At 39.4% G+C, this 22082-nt stretch overlaps 1 protein-coding gene across 6 annotated transcripts; it reads left to right on the top strand.

Moving 5' to 3' along the window:
* The first annotated feature begins 799 nt into the window (after nucleotides 1-799).
* Nucleotides 800-20915, top strand: lzts3b (leucine zipper, putative tumor suppressor family member 3b). Of its 6 annotated transcripts, none has more exons than XM_028033519.1 (8): nucleotides 800-991; nucleotides 6583-7533; nucleotides 10252-10722; nucleotides 10815-10985; nucleotides 12049-12177; nucleotides 13073-13264; nucleotides 14199-14429; nucleotides 16005-20915. In XM_028033519.1, the coding sequence occupies exons 2-8, from the start codon at nucleotides 6700-6702 to the stop codon at nucleotides 17256-17258; spliced, it is 3282 nt and encodes a 1093-aa protein (XP_027889320.1). In that variant the 5' UTR covers nucleotides 800-991; nucleotides 6583-6699; the 3' UTR covers nucleotides 17259-20915. The 6 variants fall into 6 exon arrangements, with proteins under 6 accessions (XP_027889320.1, XP_027889322.1, XP_027889317.1 ...); XM_028033521.1 differs by having other exon boundaries at nucleotides 800-1034; nucleotides 6708-7533; XM_028033516.1 differs by having other exon boundaries at nucleotides 800-1034.
* Nucleotides 20916-22082: the final 1167 nt, after the last annotated feature.

Below are 22082 nucleotides of genomic sequence, written 5' to 3'. Positions count from 1 at the left end.
CGACAGCTTACAAATTCTACTTGTGGTGTTTTCTTTAAAGTTTGCAAAGTGGCCGATTGGAATTACAGAGAACACAGTGGAATAATAGTCTTTAGAGTATTTTCTCTTCTGCTGTCATTTGAGGCAGGATCAGAACCTTAAAGACGCTCAACAACCTTATGAAGACGCCTGGTTCTGTTTTGGGGATTACTTTGGACATGATGCTGAAAAAAGGGGATTTTACATCAAATCAAGAGATTTATGAATAACTCTGACCATTTTGTTCATGAGACACAAGGTGTCTTCAGTCAGAGGATTCTTCAAATTTGTTGTAGCACAGACAGTTACATGAGATCTTTCCTACCCACAGCCATCACCATCTACAAAAACTTCAATTAAATGACCTATAACTATATTTAATTTCCCTTTGGAATCAGTAAAGTATTTTTGAATTGAATTGAATTATTTAGTGGATTCCATTATTATTTTAATCACTACTTTATCTTGTGTTTTTTTTTCTTTCCTTTAGTTTGTTTTTCTTTAATTCAATGTTTTGCACTTTGGTCAGCATTGTTGTCGTTTTTAAAGTGTTTTATTTTTAATAAACGAGATTGGTATGGTAGGTAGCTAGGTCAGTGTCTCAGGAAATCTTTTCAGGAATGTCACGTCCGTCCGTCCGTCCATCCATCCATCCATCCATCCATCCATCATCCATCCATCCATCCATCCATCCATCCATCCAGGTGACCACTGGATGAACGCCAAAAGGGGGCGTTTGCATCGTGCCGCTGAAGGGGGCGGTGCCAGAGGTGGGTGTGTGCCTCTCAGCTGATGCGCGTAACCACCGACCGACTCCATCATCAGCATCCGACGCTGACAGCGGTCGCAGACAACCGAGCCGCGGTAGCAACGCAGAACCACTCAGAGCCCAGCCGAGCAGCACCGACGCCGTCTTGTGACAATACTGCTGATTCCAGGCTGCCATCTTACCGACCAGCCAGCTGCAGAAACAGTGAGTAGCCTTTTGATGACGGACCGCCGGGATGCTACAATCGGTAAATCAAAGCTGCTGCATGATACGTCGTCAATGTCAGAGACGCTGTGCATTTTGATGTAGATTGCTTGTGTTATTGTTTCCCTGTCTTCAGCGAGGGTCGTGAGGTTTTTGTGGGTTTATTTTTTTTCCCAGTCAGAGGCCTAGTTGGTAATTGTCAGGGAGCGCAGTGGATTCAGGGCTTGATGCGGATGCTGCTAAAGCCGCCCTTGCCGCCCAGGGATGCAGAGAAAAGGCAGAGCGAGGGAGTCGTGAGGGGAGGGGATGGAGGCAGAGCAGCACATACATAGCCAGGGTATTTTACTACTACTACTATTCATCCGAGTGGAAGTAAACCTCTAGTAAATGGGCTGAGAAGGGGAGGTGCATGGCATGACTGCATCTATCTATCTATCTATCTATCTATCTATCTATCTATCTATCTATCTATCTATCTATCTATCTAAATACTTTGCTAATTAGTTTATCTGATGGGGTTTCAATTCCATTAATTTCAACATAAATATGGCATTTTTCCCATTTAGTCCATTTTATTTACCTTTTTATGGCCAAATTAAATGCATCAGTAAGGGAATAAATGTCGAAAGCATACATATCCCTGTTAATCTGGTGCTGTGCTGAAGAAAATTTGAAAGCTAAATCATTCAAAAATATTTTTCTGCCTATGTCACATATATAATAATCTGAAAAAACAAGCATATTTGGGGGGATAAATATAAAACGTAACAAAAACAAACAACCAACAACAACAACAACAAAAATACAGCTGACCATAAATGTGGAGTCTATTAGTATCTTAATTTGGGAGTATTTGCCCACTCTGTTTGTGAAAGGTCTCACAATCTATCAGAGTGTAAGGACATATCTTCTTTAGTTGCCCACACAGGTTTGGTGTTGGATTTACTTACTCTAGGCCATTCCCAAGCTTTAAATTTCTTCAGGTGAAACCATTCTTTTGCTGATTTAAATGTATGCTTTGGCTCTCTGCAACTATAAAAAATAAAGTCCAAGTTCAATTTTTAGATTTCTAGCAGGTGCCTACTTAGCATATCAAGGGATACTTTGATAAATTCCTCCAGAAATCACAGTTAAATCTGAAGAAGCATTATGATGCCACCACCATGTTTTACTATGGTTACGGTGTTTGTTTGATGTTCACAGCTGTTTTTGTGCCAAACGTAGCTTTTGAAATCGTTGCTCAAATGTTTAGGCTTGCTTTCATCTCACTAAAACACATTTTCATGCAAGATGTTTTTGAGATTTTAAAGAGGAATTAATATTTTATTTGAAAAAAAGGCTTCTGTCTTGCAAACCTACCATAACCAACACCCTCCAAAAATTATCGTTCTTTCAGTGTGATTCTCGTTGTTGTCTTCTTTCTGTTTTGTAGAAATTTCCAGTTTTTCTATTATAGCCATTTTGTATTTGTCCAATGCATGAGATACAAGTTCGGGTGTATTTTTACTTAAAGCAAATGTTGCAAATTAGCCTTTTAGACGCTTTTGAATTTTTAAAAAATGTTTGAAGATATATTAATCTTTGTGTACCTAAACATAAATCTCTCATTATACTGTCATTTAGCTGATATAAATATTTTTGGGAATCTTTACTGACCTAAAATAGCAAATGTTTCTGATTTAATATCAGACAATGAGCAAAAGATGGTAACATGTCTTTTGATACAGTGTTTGTAAATATCTGGTTTGAAATGTATATGATGGTATGGATTATTGTTTTCTATGCTTTTTCTGAATGATACTTTTATAAAATGAGATTAATTTGCTCATTTAAAACTTCTTCAAAAACTATGTCTAAAAGATGCAAAGCTGAATTTTATTTTAGGTTAGCCAGATCCATCATAATTAAAATCCAGTGTGAACACAAGTAGATTGAAAGGAATAACCTGAAAAAAAGTGTTTTCACACAGTTTTGGGTTAAGGGTGTGCATACGTATGTTTATTCTCCCATCCCCAACTTTTTTTTGGCATCATTCCTTTTATGTTATAAGAAACCAGGCATTTTAACAAAATTAGAGATAAAATCCAGCTACCAAAACAGACATTGATGTGGAAGCAGTACGGTCACCACCATGGTTCACAGAGAAAAGAGCTTCTGGAATAGAAAAACGCCTTTCAGAGCAGAACAGGAGACGCGTTTGACCAACATATAGTTGACCAATCTTTACATTTAATTACTGTTAATTTGTCAGAAAAAGCACACAAAGATGCACTGAGTGAATTTTATCCAACACAGTAATGATTCATCTGAAGATTTCTTTACTGTTGCATTCTTTCCTCTTATTTTGTTAAAAATATAAAGCCAGATAGGATAAATACTTCTATATAAGACCATAAATCATTAAATCAAAACAAGCAAATACTAGGAGACAACTTTCTTTAAAAATTATTTGGTTAAATTTAGAATTGTTTGTGAATATGATATGATAAAAGTAAAGACGTATATAATTACTTTAAAATTATAAAATGTGTTTGAACCCCTGACTGTTCTACAATTATTCCACTCTGCAAATCATTCAAAACTGCCAAACTTATTATGAATCTCGTGCCCACAATGCATTTCTTCTCACCTGAAATGTAGCTGAGAAAAAGGCTTTTTTGCCATCAGGATGAACTGAGTTTTAAGAACTATGTTCCAATCAAATATTAAATTCACCAATGTTCTACAAAAGGCTACGAAAAACATTTTTTGGCAACAGCAGATTTCCATTCTGTCTTGCTTATAATATGGATATAAGATCATCCCAATAACAGTCGAAACAATCAGCATGGAAGAGTTGCTGTAAAACTAACGCAGTAGATTTGTTCAGCCACTTTAAAACAAACAGTTTATCCCAACACTGTTTCAAATATATTGTTCCCAGGCGTATCTAACAATAACCTCAACAAAAACAAGCTTAGATCGAGGTGTTGAGTTTTATTGCTGTTTGGTCCTAAAGCAGTCCTACTCCAACAAGTGATCGACTCTAAAACTGAATTTGCACACAAAGTTGGTGACAATGGAGGAAACCATCGCCATACTAGTATTGTTTTTAAAACTACAGTTGCAATAATGGGTTAGTTATGAGATTTCTGAATGACAACAACAGATATTAAGCTTCTGTAATACATAGCATATGAGGGAAAATTGAGTTGACAAAATTCACTGTGTTCATTACAGAGCTTGTGTTAAGTACGTTTCTTTCCGTTGTTCTTTTAGTGAAAAAACAACAATATTTGCTTTTCAGTTCAGTGAAAATTTGAGCTGTGTTTTTATTCACATGGGCACAAGGGACTTTTTCAAATTTGTATTCTCTGACATCCTGGTAAACATGTGTAAAAAGCATTAAAATAAAGTAATCCTTTAACTTAAATTGAAAAATGTAGAATAATCAAATCTGTAATTGAAGTACATTTATTCAGAGGGGGGGGGGGGGGGGGGGGGGAATCCCATGTTAAAAAATGATAGTAAAAATGGGAAAAGTGCTGATGTGACAGAACTTAGTCTTTATAGATTATATTGCTGGATTATGCAGGGAACTTTGCCCAATTGCTCCAGATCAGTGGTGTTCAAACCTAATGCTATAGTTGGAAAACTGTCAAGTTAAAAATATGCGTGAGAGAAAAAAATAACATAGAAAACAAATTTTACAAATTTTAAATGGCCTTCATCTATTTTGAAAGTGTTCTGGTATATGCCACTAGTTTACCGGTATTTTAATTAGTTTGTGATGCTATGCATTCCCAAGCTTATTATTATTTATTAACATTGAATCTTTCACCCCCATAAATAAGTGTATTCAAATAAAATGATTGTTTCTATTGTTTATTGTTAAATTATAGCGCTGTGAAAAAGTAACTGTCTCATAAACCTACGTTTTTAGGTTTAGCCACATGAATGTTTCCAATAACCTATTTAAGGTCCTGCTGCAGCATTTTAATCAGATTTATGTATGGACTTTGACTAGACTACTTCAAAACCTTAATTTATCTTCCTTTTAAGCCATTCAGAGGTGGACTTGTTGGTGTGCCTTGGACCAAGTGTGCTTGAACTTAAAGTCATGACAGAACATCCTCAGGATTTTCTAACAGAGAGCAGAAGCAACTTTGACTTGCAGAATGATTTTATTTTCAATCCTAAAGACCAGCTATTACAAGGTGCACACATTCCCAAAAAGTTCCACTTTTATCTGTGGATGAATGTGAGACAGGCCTCTTTGTTCTTGTTGGTTAGCAGTGGTTTTGGCCTTGGATTTCTCCCATAGATGACATTTTTGCCTTGTCTCTCTTTCTTGTTGTTAAATCATGAACACTGACCTTAGCTGAAGTGAGGCCTACAGTGCTTTAGATGTTATTTTTAGTCATTTTGTGACCTGGATGAATTGTTGATGCACTCTTTGAGTAATTCTGGTAGGCTGGTCTGACCTACTCCCATGTTTTCTCCGGTTGTGGATAAGTGGTCTTACTCTAGTTTGCTGAAGTCTCAAAGCCTTTGAAATTACTTTGTTGTCATTTTCTCAGAAAGATAGATGTCGGTTCTTTACATTGGGACAGGATCAATTGCTGTTAGAAAACATGTAGCCACTGGATGGGTAATATGAACTTAAAGTTTTATCATGATTGTAATGAAGGTCTTCATTACTGGGATGAACACACTTAAAAGGGTGTGTTGAATAAGAAACAGATACAGATTGAAGTATTTTATTGTTTGATATTTTGTGATACTATTGTGATAACAATAAAAGTGATGATAAGAACAATTTATTACTTAATTTTTTAGGGTGACTGTATGACTGCAACTGCGTTGCACAGCAATCATAGCCCCACAAACACAAACACTACTCTTCAAAGACATACCCATTTCCAATATGCTTCGTTTGGGCACCAGTCACATAAAGAAGTGATTTATATCACTAACCTGCACACATTTAATTATATTTTGAAATGTATAGATATACGTTGAACAAACTGGAAAAAAATAGTAAAGAGAATAACAATCCCAAAAATAAGGCCAGTTGTAAATATCACTTCATTGGAATTTATCATGACAACAATAAATTTAAAGTCTTATCATGACAAGAAATGCATCACAATAAATAATAAATGATAAAAAATGTATTCTCACCTCCAGTTTAGCCTGTTTCCCGTTCTCAGATCCATTTAATTGATTTCTTGAGGTTTGGCAGTGGCCTGGATGTGGGAAGTTAAATTAAAGCAAAAAAAAAAAAAAACTTTTTCCCAACACTTTATGCTCCAGGAGAGCAAGAGGTTTTGATCTGAAGACTTTTAGCACATCTTAACCACAGGTACCTGTGTGTTATTGGAAATTCTCTCTATTTGCCCCTCCCATAAGCAAATAATCGGTTTCATAATTTTCAACTTTTTTTACCGGTCAGACTAATCTTTGTGACCCTTTTGGTTTTTCATGGTGGTGGGAGGACCACGATGCTCCTGTTTGTGGGCAGGAATCTAATTTGCCTCTAATATTGTATAACTAGTCATTATGCAATTATTATATTGTATAACTGCTTTCGTTTTTCTGTGTTCCTCTAGTGTGTGTGCCCCCACTACCTGCATTAGGTTGTGATGACCCACACTACTTCCAAATGTATCTGTGACCCTCCCCAATCCTGACTCCTAACCTCTAATCCCTGACCTTTGACCTTCACTATGGGCAGTGTTGGCAGTGGGGTGGCAGGAGAGCAGGAGTTTGCCATGAAGTCCGTGGGCACGAGGACCACCCTGCCCCGAGCCCCTCCTCTCTCTCGCCGTTGCCCTGCAGACCGCAGCTGCAGCGCCGAGCGGCTGCCTCGCCCCCCGGCGACTATTTCGGACGGGACGGCGTCAAGCGATGAGCGAGGCAGTGTTAGTATCGGGACTGGGACCTGCACCGGGACTGACAGGCCAACAGAGACAGTCTCCTCAACCCACACTGAATGTACCATGACCGCCCCCTCCAACAACAACCAACTGGACTGTGGGAACGTAGCTGTCAGGAGGGAGAGGGAGTGGCAGCGCGAGAGGGGCAGGGACCGGGACCGGGACAGAGATTGGGACCGGGAGAGGCTCGAGAGGGAGCGCGAGAGGGAGAGAAACCGGGAGAGGGAGCGGGAGCGGGTGGAGAGGGAGAGGCTGGAGCGCGAGAGGGAGCGAGAGAGGGAGAGGGCCCGGGAAAGGGAAAGAGAGAGGATAGAGAGGGAGAAGATAGAGAGAGAGAGGGAGCGAGAGAGGGAGAGAGAAAGGGACCGCGAAAGAGAGAGGCTGGAGAACGAGCGGATGGAGAGAGAGAGGGAGAGGGAGATGCAGATGCAGGCGGCCGGTCTGGATGTTTGTGGAAACATTGTGGGTCGAGGAGTCAGCGAGAAGACCAGTGTGGGCATGAACCACCACCAGCACAGAGAGATGGTTGCAACTAGAACCGACAATGAAAACAATCCAGTCAGCCACAACCCACCAAACCACAACCCGCCCAAGATCATGGCCGTGTCAGGAAAACTGGAGCAGGTAGTTTGACATTTTGGACTCAGTTTCATCATAAAGAAATCACAATAAACTACATCAATGTGCATAAATAAATAACTCTTTATCTTTTAAATAGGAACTGTTCAAAGTATTATTTACTTCCACAGAGCAAGCTTTATCATATATTTAAGGAATTTGTGTAGTTTTCAAAACTGAGACTTGCTTAAGGTAAAAAAAAAAAAGTTTGAATAAAATGGAAAGATCAATATATCCAATAACCAATAATTAACTTATTAGTGGCCTATTAAAGTAAAAATAGACAAATTGCAAAAGATAAATATGAATAATGATACTAACACTAACCAGATCTTACAAGCTAAAAGATTCTCACAACATCCATTGAAATAGTTAAAAATCTAACTCAAGAAGGAATTTAAAGAAAAAGGCTTGTGCCATTAATTGAAACTAAATTTTGAATTTTCCTACTTAATTTTAATCAGAGAGGGGAAAACTCCCACCACCATAACTGCCACTATAGGAATAACTGAGCAACATATTTTGTGTTTCAAGTTGGAACAAGATACCAACTTGTACCTTGTTCATCCTCCGTCCACAGTCCCGTTTGCTCGGCTCAGTTAACAAGAAAAACAGCCCCTGTTTTCTGATTGCATCAAAAGTCAAACTGGGTGTCCTGCTCTTTACTCACTTTACATTCTAATCAACGGATCTATCTTTTTTTTTTAAAGAAATTTGCTACAGGATGTGGACACATGTTTGAGGAGTGGAGGAAAAACTGAAAAATAACAAAATATTCACAGAAAAATAAGACAAGTATTATGTAATCAGAAATATTTATTCCAAATAAATCTGAAGAGGTGATCAGTCTTCCCTATGTTTCAGTCGTCTGATTCTTGTTTTACTCTGTTTGAGTCTCAACTCACCTTAGACTGAAGGAAAAGGCAAAGATGTTTACTGAGCAATCACAGGCAGATTTTGGAAATGTCAGGAATACATCAGGTTCAAACGGGGGAAAATGGGTTTAATATTTTTTCAACCCCATTTTTAAAGTTGAGAGAGATCAACATCTAAATGCTTCCTCGTCTTGTTCATGTCTGTTCCTGGGAACATGCTTCATAGCACAATGACTGAAATTTCTAATTTATTCTGAAAAGAATCACTGTAGCTTTATAACCCTGTTTAAAAGTATTTGACCTTGATTTGACCAGCAAATGCTGAAGAAAATAAGTCCTTAGAACAGCCAGAAGACAACGGGAAAACATGAAAATACACCACTTACTATTATTTTTTGTATCCCGTGATAAACCCTAATCTATTCTATCTACCCTAATCTAAGCTATTTTATAAACTTTCTCTATTGTGTAAAAGATAAATAATATTATTGTAAAAGTAAAAAAAAAAAAAAAGATTTTATATACTTAAGCTAGGCAGTTATTGCTTACACTTATGTGGAAAATATAAGATATAACACTAAGCAAGCATAGATAATAATATCAGCAAAGATAACTTTAAACTGATTCTCTGTTGGAATAATTACAAATAATGGCATCAATGCACATTCTTTAACTTTATGACACCACTTATTAGAGTTATAGACATAACACCAAAACTAATGTTCTGTGCAGAAGTTTACATGCACTCATCACGGGCATGGATGTCATATTAATCTTGGGTTTTTGCAGCCATCAAGAAGCTTCCAACATAATTTTGGTTGGATATGTGACCGCTGCTTTTGGTAATTGGCAGAATTGGCTGATTTCCTGTCACATAATCTACAAGTTTTCATTAACGTTCAGGTCAGGGTGTTGGGGCGACATTTCTGGAATCTTGATGTAAATCTTTTTAAACCACTTTGGTGTGTTTGAGATCATTGTTGTGTTAAAACAACTCAAACTGTCACCCTCAGGTGAAGCTGAATGAGTTATAATATTCCTGAACAACCCAGGAACCAACAAGGCTCAAGCCTAAGCGTAAACAATATAGTAAGATTTACATCACTATTGCTTAAAACATTGACTAAAGAGGAACCTGCTTCAAAATCAACACCGTTGGATGCAATGATGAGAAGAACTGTTGACCATGGTGGTGGCAGTATCATACTAAGGGTCGGTTTCCCTGGCAGTAGTACTGTGGATTGCACATATGATATAGATAAATGAAGAGGTAGGACTACTGTAACTATAAATTCCTTAACTTGTCCGCATATTAAAAGCTGGATGCAGTTCATTGTTCCCAAAATAATCCAAAACACAGATCAAAACTGGTCCAGAAATTAATAAAATATTAAGTGAAAACTCTTTGACTCTGTTTAAAAGCTGGATCTGAGCAACAAAATCAATTACAAAGAGCCCTTCTGGTTCTGTGAAGAAGAGTGCCAGAATTTTCCATCAGCAACAAAAACGATGTGGTTTTCCCGCAACCCACCAAGCAGCATTTAACCAAACCTTAACAGGGATGTGTGTATCTATCTGAGCATTCATGTAGGATTTCATGGACTGAATTGTGTTGATTAGAGAAAATCCACAAAAACTTCCACCTGTGCACTTGATTCTTGTTTTTACAATTAATTCACTGGCCCTGATATTTCATGAAAAATCCCAAATCAATATGACATTCATGCTGATGATGATGGGTGTATCTAAACTGTTGTAAACAATTTTACACACATTGCATAATTTAGCAGTGAAATGACTCCAGTATTTATCTATTTCATTTTGAATCCTTCCTCCTTCTACTCCACAGGCGATGCAGAGCACCTCCGGCCTCGTCCGTCCCTCCGCCTTCAAGCCGGTGGTTCCCAAAAGCTTTCACTCCATGCAGAACCTGGTGGGCCAGGCGGGAGGGGCCGGGGGCGAGGGAAAGACTGACGCCAGGGGCGAGGGGTTCAGTGAGGGCAGAGTAGGCAGGAGAGGCAGAGACGCAGTGGGAGGGGATGGAGGGGTAGTGCCAGAGGCCCTGCTGCTGGACCAAGACAGTCCAGTTAGGGTCAGCAGGAGTGATGGAGGGGGAAATGGTACTGAAGTGGTTCAGGGAGGGATGTCAGATTCAGGGAGAAACTCCCTGACTAGTCTGCCCACCTACACAGGCTCGGGGTCTGGATGTGGGCCCCCAGCGGTTTTAGGGCCCCTAAGTGCTTCTACCAGCCACATTAACAGGTTGGGCATGGCGGGGGCAGCTGCAGGTCTGGACAAACTGGACAAACCTGGCTACCAGGTAAGGCTGTCCTCTGATTTTTTTTTTATGCTCAATTCTCCCTGCAGCGAATATATTGTTGTGAACCACAGTCATGTTGTGGTTCTGTCCAGCAGAACGGGCTGAGCGCCTCAGACAGTGGTCGGTCCTCCTCAGGGAAGAGCTCCTCGTCCTATCAGAGGCTGAGCCACCTGAGTGACGCTCCAGCACCTCTGCGACCCTCCCCCTCGTCTGATGACATCATCCAGGACCTCGAGGACCGACTGTGGGAGAAAGAGCAAGAGGTGAGAGGACGTTTAGAAATGCTCTGCTTGGTATTTATTCCAAAATTTCTACAATTTACAACACAGGATGTGCACCATGGTGCCAATATTATCAAATCTAAGAAAATTCCTTTGAAAATGATCTTTAAATTTATTAACAAAGACCACTTTTAAAGTTTTCAAAGAAATATGTAATATTGGAAGCAAAATTCAAAGAGGAAAGAGTTGACCCAAGCTCTCTTTACAGGACCCTAAATATGATTTGATTTCTAAGAATGTCAGAAATTAAAATCTGCTTATGTTGTTTTTACAAAATTATGTTTTTTACATGTTTGTTAAAACTGTCATCATGTTGTGTCAGTGAAAGACAAATAATCTGTGAAAACATTAAGCTCCACACTTTCTCGCTGTATTTCTGCAGAAATGCACCATTCCTGGTCAGAAACAACCAATCACAGTCAGGAGGAAGGTCTTAGCACAGTCAATCAATCTTGTGTATGTGCACAAACACTTGCATGTATGTGAAACAACTTGCTCTCACCGAAAAACTGTTTTTCCACAGCTAGTGCTAACGATGCTAATTAGCCTGAGAATTCATGACAGGCTCTGCTGTCGAGCAGAAGGTGTAGTGTAGCAGACAACAAGAGGGCGAGTGTGAGGAGCTCATACACAAGCATGACTGACAACGCTGAAACCCTCCTCCTGCCTCTGATTGGTTGTTTCTGACTAATTTGTGTATTTCTGCGGTTAGCACTGGGAGAAAGTAGACGAGCTCGATTTTTTTCACAGATCTGTCTCACATTATACTGTCACAACAAAGTAACAGATTCAACAAATATGTAAAAAAAAACAACTTTTTTTAAGTTGCACGCTACAGCTTTAAGATTATTTGTTTTATTTCTATCATAACCCGGCATATTAATTAAAAGTCTTACTGAGAACTATATAGCTAAGAGTTGGCTAACCATGAGAAAAAACCAGGATGATAACAGATTCCTATAACTTAATTGTTATCAAAGGTGTTGCTCTTCTTCTGTATATATTTAGTTGTCAGGCCCGATCCATCTCCATCTCTATCCTCCAGGTACAGCACATGCGCAGGAACCTGGACCAGAGTGAGGCGGCCATCATTCAGGTGTTTGAGGAGAAGCAGCGTGTTTGGGAGCGGCAGATGGACGAGCTGAGACAGAACTACGCATCACGTCTGCAGCAGGTAACCTGAGTTATATAAAACAGCTTCCTGCGGTAACCTGTGCTGCCATCACCACCACTTCTCTCAGTGTTGACAGTACGTTAGGGTGATGTTAAATGTTTGTTTTCTTCCATATAACGTTTTGCATACGAACCAAAAGTTCAATTTTGGTCCCATCTGAACAGTTCACCTTCTTTCACATTTGCTTTTTTCCCTGAATTGTTTCTGATAAACTGCAGACGGGACATCTAATGGCTTCCTTTCAACAATAACAATCTTTCCATCAGTCTTTCATAAAAGGTAGATATGTGGAGGGCACAGATGTTACGTCAACAGATTTTCGCACCTGAGTTGTGGATCGCTGCTGCTCCTCCGAAGTTCTTGTGGGCCTTTTGGCTGCTTTTCTCAATTAAAGCTTTCAAAATCTGCTTTATTGGTCAAGATTGTATGCACAAATAAGAAATATGACTTGAATTTTTAAGCTCTCACAGCCTACATTTATAAGGTATAAATATGCAAACTTTAGAGGAAATAAAATAGGGATAAAAGAAAAACCTATAAATGCATTTTTTTGTATATTAAGAAAAGAAAAAAAATATTATTTCCTTGCTTGGTGGGTCAGATTATATAACCAGGTCTCTGTGGGTTTCCATTTGTTCCACGCTCTTTTAATTTTTAGTGGACAGATTGAGCAGTACTATGATCTGGCTATAAATGCAGGTCACACTTTTGTTAATTTTATATGCAAAACATTCAAGACACAGCCTTTTCCTGCCACTTCACAGCTATGCACTGCTTTATCTTTTGAATAAACCACAGCAAAGCTTGTAGTTGTAAAACAACAAAGTGTCAAAACGTTTACAGGGTGTGAATATATTTTACAAGCTGTAAATAGTACATTTACGTTCTCCTGTAGGTTACCCGCCGGGCTCAGCGTTCCCAGACCGCTCTGCAGGCCCAGATCACTCGTTTGTCTCAGGACAAGAGGAGGCTCCAGGAGGAGATGGCGGCCCTGTTGGCTCAGAGAGAGGAACTGGAGAGAAAGTGCCTGGACTACAGGAAAGAACAGGCTGACATCCTGCCGCGTCTGGAGGAGACCAAGTGGGAGGTGAGACATGAGATGTTCCACTTGACTAGTTTGGTAAAATGACTGCAGCCCTTCATGTACAGTAGGATTTAAAGGTGAGACATTGTGCAGCTTCATACATTTGGTTTGATAATCAAGCAAAGCAGTGAACCGAAATCCTACTTATCCTAAAAAGAAACTTCTAAAATAGTTTGAATAATATAAAAGCTCTGCTGGATAAATTGATTGTTGAGAAATTTCAGGTAGAATATCGCTACCTGATTCCATCATGTAACCAGTTTAATGGCATGTAAAATTGAAAAAGTTGTTTAAATGTTTATCAATTTAACACCTAGTGGCTAAAATTAAGATTGAAGTTCAAAATGAACATGAAATCATGATTTAAAAGCTATAAGATACTTTTTTATATTCTGTCTTAGCCTGAAACAAAATACTATACAGAAGCTATTTTTAGCATTCTTTTTCTGAATAAAATATCAAATAAGAGTCAATGTCCCTGTTTTCTCCTTCCTTTCATTCAAGCATGTAGAATCGTTATTATATACGTGACTCAGGATCTTCATAAACTTATCCTACTGAATAAAAGTGCAGGACAATCCTAATTTTTAAAAGAAAAAGTTGATCAAAACTCACCTCTTTTGCAGCAGTTCCATTCTGACAAATACACTAGATGTATATAGCTTACTAAGTCACAGATCTTTAGCTGTACATTAGAGAAATTATTCAAAAAATGCATCAAAACCAAGTCATTATGAGAGGAAAACAGCTTTATTGTGAAGAAATACTTGAACAGAGTTGTGTCCATGTTTTGGTACATAATTCTTCTAAATGACAACCCATTTTCAGCATACCACACAGTAAATGTTATAAAGCGTTTTTTACGTCTTCTCTACGGTTACCAATAACAGTAGATGAAGCTAAACTATATATAACTCACGCATTGTTCCTGTGGCAGGTTTGTCAGAAAGCAGGTGAGATTTCCCTGCTGAAGCAGCAGCTCAGAGAGAGTCAGGCTGAAGTGACCCAGCGGGCCGGAGAGATGGTGGCCCTGAGGGGCCAGCTGAAGGAGCTCAACGCCCAGCTGAGGGAGCGGGAGGAGGTCATGCTGGGTCTGAAGGACTCCTACAGCACAAAGTGTCTGGAACTGGAGAAGTGTGAAGGCGAGCTGAGGAGGACACTGTCTGAGGTGGGTTTTTAAAGCGAACTGCACTGTTGTATTAAGAAAAAAAATCACGTACTTTATCAGTCCATCAATGTTGTTCGTACAAAACGTGGTATAAATTGACCTTAAAACATAGAAAACAAGTTCCGTTTTTAATTAAAATGTTCCATTCTCACTAATTGGGTTACAAATTAAAAGCATACATATAATTCTGTTTTGACAAATATTTATTATTTTTTCCGTTAATGCAAATCAATGAAATGTCAAAGGTTAGGAGTTTGTTGGTAGAAAATCAGTATAATTGAGAAAATGTTTGTGCAATTTCTTTCAGTAGTTTTACACAGAGTGATCCTATTTATGAAATATACATGAAAATGACTGCAAACTACAGTATATCCACCATGGCGGGGGTTTTGAAAGTGGTCCCCAACCTTGGTCTTTGGGGATGTCATGTCTGAAATCATGGCACGTAATTAAAGCATCAGAGTTAAGTGTGTTGAAGCAATGAATGTTGTAGGATCACTTCCCAAGGATCAGGGTTGGGAATCCCTGCTTTAAGCCATGGGCTCAGTGTTGTTTCTTCCAAGCACCTCCCGTTTTGGTGCCCCGCTCCATTCAAGAAATCAAAGAATGTTGCTCTGTTAGTGAAGGCAGACATGTGTCACCCGTTTGATTGACACAATCAAACAGTTATACCTCCTACAAACAAATGGAAATTCAGTAAATCCACCAAAAGATGGACTGGAGTAAAACGCTGCGATGCACACTCACCTAAATTGCTTCCTCTAATGTCAGTGCACCTGTTCACCACTAGAGGGCGTCAACTCCTTACTGTAAATTCAGTACAAAACTCATTCAGGGCTTGACTGACAATTTTTTAATTTCATGTTGGTGCCTTCAACACCTGATGGCATCCTGGAAAACTTCACATATTGCCAATATATCAAAACTGCCACTTCATTGATCATATAAGCATGTTAAAAAGTCACGCATTTAAATTAATTTCCTCCAAAAACAAGAGAAAAGGCTCATAAAATTCAGGAATATGTAAAAATATGTTTTATCATTGTGATGATTCGTTTTTTACCTGCTCTCTTAACCTTTCAGTATTCTCAGTATTCTCAAAAATTTGTTGACAACCTTGGGTTTGTGAAAAGTGTTGATTAAACAAATCACAAGCTAATTTAAAATACTAATTTCGGTTCGAACTCTAGCCAGAGCTACAACAGGACGGTTCAGTGTTAATGATATCCATCAGTTAGAATAGCCTAGTCAAAGTCCAGGCCAAAATTTAAGGTATAATGTAAGAAAGAGATAGAAAATTCATGTTTTTAGTCTTTATCCATCTTGTCTGGCTGAGTCTGGGATAGTTTTGCAAAAAAACAATAATGAGTAAATTTTTTTTTTAACTGTGCATAACTGGTAAAGACATTCCTCATAAGACTTACAGCTGTAAATGCAGCAAAAGGTGGATTAACTAAGTAATGATTCAGAAAGGATGACAAAAAGCACGCCACACCTTTTGTTTATAACTATAAACTAAATCTAAAATTTACAATGCTCTGTTTACATAAGAGTTTGCATTTCTTTTTCCCCCAGGTGTCCATCCTGAGAGAGAAGCTGGGTGTGTTTGAGGCAGAGGTGCTAAGTTTAAAGCGTGCTCTGAGTGAAGCGAGCAGAGGAGCAGAAGTGATTGTGAGCCCGAACTTAGCTGCAGCAGGGCTGCTGCCACCATGGGGAGCAGTCCACTGCCCTCGAAACCCAACTGAGCCCTCCACCAGCTCGCTCACTCCCACATCCGACACCCTGCTCAGCCTGCAGAGCGATGAAGCTAAAGCCCAAAGGCAGGAAGCTCAGAGACAGGAGAGGCAGCAGCGTGAAGAAGCTCAGTGGCGCGATGTGCAGCACCGACAAGATACCCATATGCAACAGGACATCCAAATGGGTCAGAACCCGCAGATCAGACCGGAGGCCCAGCTCCGCCAGGAAGCCCAGCTCCGGCAGGAGGCTCACCTTCGCCACGAGGCCCAAATCCGCCAAGAAGCACAGCTGCGTCAGGAGGCCCAGCTCCGCCATGAGGCTCAAATGCGCCAAGAGGCCCAGCTCCGTCACGACTCCCAACTCTGCCAGGACATGCAGCTGCGTCAGGAAGCCCATCAGCCACAGCGGGCGCAGGAGGGTCACTGGGATGAGGCTGGGGAGCTGCGCAGGCAGCTTGAGCAGCTGCAGGGTGTACTGCGCTTGGAGCGGCAGCAGCGGGAACGACAAGCCCTCAACTTTGACCAGGAACGGCACACCTGGCAGGACGAGAAGGAACGGGTTTTGAAGTATCAGGCACAACTGCAGCTCAGCTATGTGGAAACTCTACAGAAAAACCAAGCTTTGGAAAAGCGGATGAGCCAGTTGGGAACCAAGCAAACCACGGTCTCCACCACTACTGTTACCACTACCACCACTTCCCCAACCTCCTCTAACTCTCCACCTCCAGCCATGTCACCATTGTCTCCTCAGCAACTCCCTTCCTTCTCTGGTCCTTCTTCCCTTTCTGGTCCTTCTTCTCTCTCTGGTCCTTCTTCTCTTTCTGGTCCCCCTTCCCACTCTGGACCTCCATTTCTCTCTGGTCCACCTTCCCTTTCTGGTCCTCCTTCCCTCTCTGGTCCTCCTTCCATGTCTGGTCCTCCTTCTCTCTCTGGTCCGCCTTCCATCTCTGTTCCTCCTTCCCTCTCTGGACCCATCGCCCTCACTCTCTCTCCTCCCTGTGAAGACCAAAAGGGCCCCCCCTCGCTCCACCAGCTCGCTCCTCCATGGGCCGGACCGTCGCGCCTGGAGAGGATAGAGTCTACAGAGATATAGACACAGATTCATGATGCTAATGCTCATTTTTTCTACACTCACAGTGGTGAGGCCTCTTACACAAAACCCATTTCAGCATACAGTAGAAAACAAGGTCTAAAACAATCACTTTTTTCAAAGCAACAAACCTATCAGGAACAAACATCATATCAACAAGAAACTGAACTACATTCTGCATTATCGCTGAATTTTTAACCTCCTAAGGGGCCTTTCTGTCTCTCTTAGTGTTGCACACGGATACATCTTACATTATCAGAAATGTGTGCCATATGGTTGGATGGCAAAAAAATAGAAAACCATGAAAAAAAATTTAAATTACAGACCTAATACATGCATCATTTAATTCCCACGCCAGAAAAGGAACAAGACAATCAGGGATATTGTCGGAAATGATTAACAAGAATATATTGTGCTGTTTATTCATTGTAAGTCTATGTCACTGGTTATGTAAAAGTAGAATTAGTGGTCAGAGTGTGTGACGTCAACTTACATTTTGGCCAGAGAGCGCCTTACCCCATCCTTCCCAGCAAGTGTAAGAGAGCAAATTAGTGCTGGGAACTGAAAAAAAGAAGAAGAAAAAAGTTAGAGAGCGTGGTTATTTATTTTCAGTGCTTTAACTGTAATATCGGCACACCAGCTGCGCAAGACTATTATATGGGGCTGGACTGTCTTCTTTTTTAATCTCAGCAGATGTTGACCTCTGAAGTCTCACACACATACAGAAACATACACTGCACAGGGTCCAATACATGGCCCATTTAAACACTAAGACCAAGAGAATTTATATTTTCTACAAATTGAATTTAAATACGACTGCTTAGCAGATAATCAACCCAAACTGAGTATAGATGACATTTTTAAGCATAAGAGAACTCCATCAGCTCTCACTTTAGATTCTCTGCAGTGACGAAAAATGAAGGTCACAGGAGCACGTTTCCAGCTGAACTCCTTCATTGAACTGCAAGAACGTGAATGTACGCACACAGTTTGAATTTGAATACTATTATGATAATTGTGTCTCTGTGCATTCACTGCCAAGAAACCAGCCAGTCAGTCAGGCAGGCAGTCGGTAACCCCAAAGGGAAAACTTTTTATAGAATGTATGATATACTTGCAGAAAGATATACCTATTATAGTTATAGATTGTAAATGTGCGCGTGTGAGGAGGTATGAAAGAGAGTGTGTGCATGTGTGTATACATATGAAAAGCTTCAGCTTATGAGATTGAAGATAGAGGGACTAGTGGCAATACAAACTAAGAAATATGAAGGGAAAAGATGCGATGCATATTTAAAAATATTGAGACAAGTAAAATGGAAATAAGAACACATTGCAATGCTTTGCAAATCTCTTACAAGTGGATAAAATGAGCTGTCTTGTGATCTCCCGGAATGGCAATGAGACGGGGGGCGTCTGGGTTTCCCTACTGGGTCTGTTACCCGGGCAGCTGCAATAAGTGGAACAACACCAATGGTTGGACGATAAACCCATATTTCATTCACTATGAGACATAGAACACATATTAAATGTGAAAACTAATATATTGCACCATTTGTTCAAGACTGCTTAATAATAATCAATACAAAAAAAGAAAGTATAAGAAGTTTTTGGAGGATAGTGCTTTCCCATTCTTGTCCGATACAGGATAGTTGTTCAATAGTCCTGGGTCGTCACGCAGGCAAATTCAGCCCCTGTTGAGAACATATGCTGCTCTGAAACCTGTGTATACTCACTTTATTCGTTGCTGCAGCTTTGCAACAAATCTGTCTTGAGATGATTTGAGGTTCGTTCCTCTCATTCAGGAAGCAGCCATAAAAAGATGGGTACACTGTGGTCATAAAGGAGTGAACATGGTCAGGAACAATCCTCAGGTAGGCGGTGTTTAAACAATCTCTAGTTGAATCTAAGGGGCCTGTAATGTGTAAAAACATATGTAATTTTATTTAAATTTACTTCTGAGAGACTCAACATTAAAACCACACTGCTGCAAATGGCAGTCAAGAGTCTCTTATCTCGAAGGTAGACTATCCAAGATGCTGGTCAGTCTGTGGTTCAAGCAGGGGACTTTAAGTGCCCTAGCATCTTGTTCATGAGAGAGGATAGGATAGAGCAGGAGATAAATAGACATGAACTTCAGCTACAGTCATGCAGGCACTTCTCCCATCTGCTGCTGGGAAGAAGGCTGAGCTCAATTGGTGCGTCTATGTACTCTTCCCTTTCTATCATCACAAGATATGGGTTAGGACAGAAAAAACAAGATCTTGAGTAAAAATGGCCAAAATGGGCTTCTTCTCTAATCTCATCTTAAGTTGTAGAGCGAAGAGCTCATACTACAGCAGCTGCTCTTCAACACTGAGAGAAGCCAATTGAAATGGTTTGGGAATCTTCTCAAGGTGCTTCCAAGGAGCATCCCTATGAAGGCTTTCATGGTACGCTCATTTGGGTGAAGACTCTTATGATGGCCGAGCATTGGCTTGAGGAACTGTATATGTTTTCCTTCTGGGAAAGCCTTGGGATCCACCTGAATGAGCTGGAGAGTTTTGCTGGAAAGAAGATGTCTGCATGTCCAACTGTTACCCCAATGGCCCAATATCAGATAAAAGAAAGAGAATGGAGGGATGGAAACTGTGGTACATTATCTTAGTTTGCACATTTGGTATGTTTACTATATTATCTTCCAGTGTAGGGCAGGGGTCTCCAACTTCATTCCTCAGGGGCCGGTGTCCTGCAATTTTTAGATTTGCTTCAACACACCTGGCTCCAATATGAGCTCATTAACAGAGATCTGTAGAGCTAGACTGAATGATAGTGACACAATTTCACAATTTAATTCAAGTGTGTATGACAAGGGACACATCTAAAAGTTACAAGACTCTGGTCCTTGAGGAGTGCAGTTTGAGACCACTAATTTAGAAGATTTGCTAACCATTGCATTGCGCTTTTATTTACATTTAACACAATGTTACAGCTTTTTAAAGTTTTGGTTGTATAAATAAAAAGTAGATAAAAGCTTGTGAGACAAACATTTTACATTGAGGGTGTGTGCATATCTAGAAAACTCTTACTTTCTTCTGTATAATTTGCATAGACAAAAGCAGAGAAGGAGGAAGTTTTAAAAAATATCTAAAAAGTGGAAAGTTTGCCTTTTTAAAGGAGAGCATTCAGGCTAACTGCACTATGTAGTGTCCTACACATGAGTTATGATGTACAGTAGAGTCAGATGTGAATATCACGGCTTTTATAACTGTTGTTTATGCCAGCATTAAAAAAAAATGTTGCTCAAGAATATTAACTTATCTCTAAGGTATTACATAGTATTATCATCTTTATTACTGTTATTATATTATGGTGAATTAAAGGATGAAAAAATACGTGCCATTTTAGCTTTTCTTTCTGTGTTTTTTTTACTGTGTAGCTAGCCAATTGGCTGCCCATAATGGTGCAATCATAGCAAACTTGTCCAAAAAAATAAAAAATAACAATGTTCCTTTTGTTGTAGGTGATGTAGTTACAGTATTGCATTGTTTAGAGAGGAAAAATGCTTCTTGTTTCAAATTTTTATTGTTTGCATTTATGTTAGTAGTACTGCTCTGGCTTGATTAAAACCATTCATTTGTTAACATTCAGCAGAACTAATAAAGATATGTGAAATATTCAGCCGCTTTTGTCCATGAGTAAGTTATTTTAATGCTCTAGAAAACACTAGATTAAATTCTGGAAGAAAAAATGTTGACGGAGGGCAACATTTACTGTCAAAAGTCACATGGGTCTTTTATACTTTGGACTTGTTTGGAACCAGATTGTCTCTTAGCCTTAATAATTACTTGTGACCTATTAGAAGTAAGAAGAAAAATCCTCAACATGATTTCTTAGATATTAATCTCATTAAAGACAATAAATTGAATGATCTGAGATAATAAACAGCACTTCTGCTTTCCATCTGAATCTCAATTATTTTAGGGCCAAGTTGGCATTCAGTTTTAGCTGTAACATACAGTGGGGGGGGGAATGTAAAATGGTTTTATTGTCTTGTATGGCAGACTGAATTCTCTATTAAATCAGTCTTGACAAGAAGATATAAATAAATATGGAGTAGTATTATCACCATAGGTCCAAACAAAGACCAGAATAAATTTCCATGTATGCGGTAGTTATTTAACTGAGTGTATCTCCTCTCATCTCCACAGACCCCACACATCCCAGACACTAGTTGTGTGGATTTTTATATTCAGGTCACGGAACAGAGAGCTATTTGCAAAAAGCAGCCGCCAAGATAGTTTCTTTCCCCAGACTGTCTGCCTGATCAACACTTAACAGTCGACAGAGTCGATACCTTGCATATTTGCACTAATTCAACCTTGTCTGCCTATGTGAAAAAAACACTGTATGTATACATAATAACAAGAAAGAAATACAATTGTTTTTTATTTTGTCCTTTTCATATATTTATATTTTTTAAAATTATATCAAGGTCAAACAAGTCAAATTCCTTGGTTGTGTGCACAAACTTGCTGAATAAAGCTGACTGAAAATCTTTGCAGTAAGTCGATCCTCAAATCAGCCAGTATTAGAAAATACTGGCTGGTTTATTATTGGTCAGTGTTTTTAGAAATGACAATTAGCTATCTGAAAACAACAGCAGTTTTAGAACTAACAGCCATAAAACATTTGTGTTAACTGGAAGGACATGTACACTAAACTGTACAGAGACGATTTCTTCATTGGGCTTTGAAACAGAGTTTGAACAAGAACAAACAAGACCCAGAACTGAAGTCAACCAGAAAAAATTGAAAAGGAGTCAGGGCTAATAAAAATAAATAAATA

The sequence above is a fragment of the Xiphophorus couchianus genome, chromosome 12 (genome assembly GCF_001444195.1).
Source record: "Xiphophorus couchianus chromosome 12, X_couchianus-1.0, whole genome shotgun sequence".
Lineage (NCBI taxonomy): Eukaryota > Metazoa > Chordata > Actinopteri > Cyprinodontiformes > Poeciliidae > Xiphophorus > Xiphophorus couchianus.
This window is presented reverse-complemented; position numbering and strand designations above follow the sequence as displayed.

Excerpts from the sequence above, each read along its gene's own strand:
- lzts3b (XM_028033519.1), top strand. The coding sequence starts at position 6,700 with ATGGGCAGTGTTGGCAGTGGGGTGGCAGGAGAGCAGGAGTTTGCCATG. Across the intron at positions 10,723-10,814 it reads TGGACAAACCTGGCTACCAG|CAGAACGGGCTGAGCGCCTC; the intron begins GTAAGGCTGTCC and ends GGTTCTGTCCAG. Across the intron at positions 14,430-16,004 it reads TGAGGAGGACACTGTCTGAG|GTGTCCATCCTGAGAGAGAA; the intron begins GTGGGTTTTTAA and ends TTTTTCCCCCAG.